The sequence below is a fragment of the Saprolegnia parasitica genome (assembly GCF_000151545.1).
Source record: "Saprolegnia parasitica CBS 223.65 unplaced genomic scaffold supercont2.952, whole genome shotgun sequence".
NCBI lineage: Eukaryota > Oomycota > Saprolegniomycetes > Saprolegniales > Saprolegniaceae > Saprolegnia > Saprolegnia parasitica.
The window spans coordinates 1-2783 of record NW_012157346.1 but is presented as its reverse complement, the minus strand read 5'-3'; the positions used below and the strand labels follow the sequence as shown (position 1 = coordinate 2783).

General features: G+C 57.4%; 3 protein-coding genes across 3 annotated transcripts; 1 reads left to right on the top strand and 2 right to left on the bottom strand.

Annotated features, from left to right (window-relative positions):
* On the top strand, positions 1-593 carry SPRG_18066 (hypothetical protein; the record flags this gene model as incomplete). The annotated part of the gene is made up of 2 exons (XM_012357494.1): positions 1-392; positions 460-593. The coding sequence occupies exons 1-2, from the start codon at positions 323-325 to the stop codon at positions 591-593; spliced, it is 204 nt and encodes a 67-aa protein (XP_012212884.1). The 5' UTR covers positions 1-322.
* SPRG_18065 (hypothetical protein) lies at positions 587-1484 on the bottom strand (the record flags this gene model as incomplete). The annotated part of the gene is made up of 1 exon (XM_012357493.1): positions 587-1484. One exon carries the CDS (start codon positions 1482-1484, stop codon positions 651-653), a length of 834 nt encoding a protein of 277 aa, XP_012212883.1. The 3' UTR covers positions 587-650.
* Positions 1485-2482: 998 nt separating this feature from the next.
* SPRG_18064 (hypothetical protein) lies at positions 2483-2767 on the bottom strand (the record flags this gene model as incomplete). The annotated part of the gene is made up of 1 exon (XM_012357492.1): positions 2483-2767. A coding segment is annotated over one exon (285 nt), but the record flags the coding sequence as incomplete, so codon positions are not given.
* Positions 2768-2783: the final 16 nt, after the last annotated feature.

Here is a 2783-nt window from a genome sequence, read left to right as displayed (position 1 = left end):
TGAAGGAAAACGTCCCTGTCAGCATTGCCGCCGCCCGCTTATTTGCCATGCCCGATGCACCCCGTTTTTTAGGTCGCACCAAGATCACGCTGCCCATCGTCCTGCACCGCGACCTCTAGTCGTTGACGCCGCCTCAATCGCTGGCGTCTCTCGAGGACCTCAACCAACTGCGTAGCTCTGCCGCCAACGGCAAAGCCAGGAAGGCTTCTACACATCGTGTCGTCATGGGCCTCACCTGCGGCCGCTAGCGCCCCCGGGCGACTACAGAAGAGCAAGACGAGCCCCCGCGCCGCCGCCTGCGCAGCCACAGCCCGGTGAACGAATGAAGGAGTTGGAGATTGCTAGTATCTATGTATGCAACCTCTTTGTAACATCAAGATCCCGCGAAACACGTCCATATATATATTCAAAAGTTCCTACCAGCTCACCCCGCACGGGACCTGTTATCGATAATCGAAGCCTTCACGGAATCGGGCGAGAGGAGAAAACCTGCCGGTCGGATTGGGTTTCACCTGCCAACTTCTTCGATCCAGACAAAAATCTGCAGCAGCGTCGAGTTTGCGTGTCTACCTGAGCTCTGCGAGCAGGAGTGAAGAAATAATTTGCGTTATGCGTTAATAGTAGTTGGTACGTGCGCTGGAAGGGGCGCGTTAAATGTCGCGGAACCGCGTCGGCGAGAGCTCCATGTTCATGTAATACTGCTTCTCGTTGTGCGTGTGCGGCTTCTTCGTCGACATGTCGGTCGCGGACGCAATGCTGTACGCTACAATCCGCATCGGCATCGTTTGCCAAAACTTCTCGAGCGGTACGACCGGGACGCCGGGCACGTTGACGAGTTGCCAGTGCTCGAAATCGATGTAGAAACTGAAGAACGAGAACGTGTACGTGTCGCGCGTGTTGAACTGGTACCGCCCTTTTGCTGCTTTCCGCGCCGATCGATCTGCTTGTGTCTCGCCAAAGCCGTCCTGGCCCAGCGGTGGCGGTGTCTGGCCTGCCGGTGTGCGCACGAACTCGTCGACCGACGAGTGGAGCGGAAAACTAATGTGGGCGAGCTCCTCTTCACCGCGCTGACGGACGTCCGTGGGGTACATGCGGCCAAAGCCGTAATGGAGACCGGCGACGAGCAAGTTTAGGACCGACAGGATGACGCGACACATGGTGGTCGCGAGGAGACCGAGGCGTAGCTTGTTGGACACTTCGCCGCCAATGTACACGAGGCCGCGCGGCTCTTGCTTGAACTGGCCTTGGAGCTGGATCCAAAAGAGGCGGCGGCGACCGAGAAAGAGCTGCTGCCACTTGGGCGGTGCGGGCTGCGTCTGAAGGAGGAAGAGCACCTTGCCCTTGAAGAACTCGTTCTCAAACTCAAGCGGCGTGTCTGCGTTGGGAACGACGGCTTGGCCGCGCTGGAGCTCGACCTTGTCGCCGGTCGGCAGCACCATGTCGAAGATGTTGAGCGACGGCGCGTGCCAAGCTTGCTTATCCATTCTCCGCCAAATTGCACTTTGCGGCCTTTCGGGTGCCAGATCCTCGGCTTCTCTCGCCTTCGCCCTCTATTTTTAGCATGCGCGCACCAATGAAATCGTTGCATTTCTACATGTCACAGACAATTTAGCCAATCCGCATCGAGAGGCGAAATTCAAGAAATTTGGGGATTTGCCGCCGCCGACGACTTCGGTGGAAGGATCCGGCGCGAGGACGTCCTCCGCTGTCTTCAAGTTGCACGTGAAGACGAAATAGTCAGCGTAGCGAATACGTACCTCGAAGCCTCTGGTGGTTATAGACTGTTCCGCGCACCATATAGTAAGTCCTGCAGCCGCAAGATTCGAGGAGCAAGGCGTTGAAGGCAAGCATTGGCTCCGTCCAGGGCACCTTTTTCCTAGGTCTGATCTCTCTTTGAGCTTCAACGTATCGCGCTTGCGAGTGAATGTCTTACCACAAGTTTTACGTTGGTTGGTTCGTCGAGTGCCCAAACTTCAAGGCTTTATCTGCCCATGAGGTTGATCGTTGCATGAGCTCACGCGGTTGTTCCAGTTGCCACGGACGAGTCGTTGGCTGGACACAGGACTCGGGTGATTCCATCTCGTGAGCCAACGCGAACCGCACGTTTCGTTTGACCTCGTGCATCGACGCACCAGCTGGTTGCGCCATGCGACGCCGCTTCATCTCCACAGAATGAAACCACAGAAATGCGAACGCAACGGAACACAGTCGATCGTATCCTCGGCCATAACGCTGGACGTCCAGCGAAGGCGGCCTCGATGTCCATTGTTGGATCAACCCCAGCGTCGACTAGAACGACTACTAGTAGGCTGAACGACTGGTTTTTGGTCCCTTGTTGTCTGCACGCAAGAGCCACTCCGAATGGTGCTGTCAACCCGACAGATGGTTGTTAGTTTCCTTCTCGTAATGTCAGCCGAGCATCAAATCCAATGCAAAATACGTCGCATTCTTCAATGCAATATTTGGGCCACAGCATTTCCTGCTAAAGGATCCATTCTTCGAGGTACGGTGCGTCGGCCTTGGCCTTGGCGACGCTGCGCGTCGTGCGCGGGATCGGGCGCGGTGGCAGCTCGCCGATGCGGCGCAGGAGCATGAACGTGTCGCAAAAGTGGCACAAATACGGCCCGCTCGGGTACGCCGTGTTGTTTTCCGACGTCAGCGTCGCGGCGTTCGTCTTGGCCGCGTCGGACGTCGCACACTTCTCGCAGCACGGCAGCGGGTGCGTCGACGGCACGACCGGCGGCAGCCACACATGCGACACGGCGCTCTGCGCTGTCGCGCGA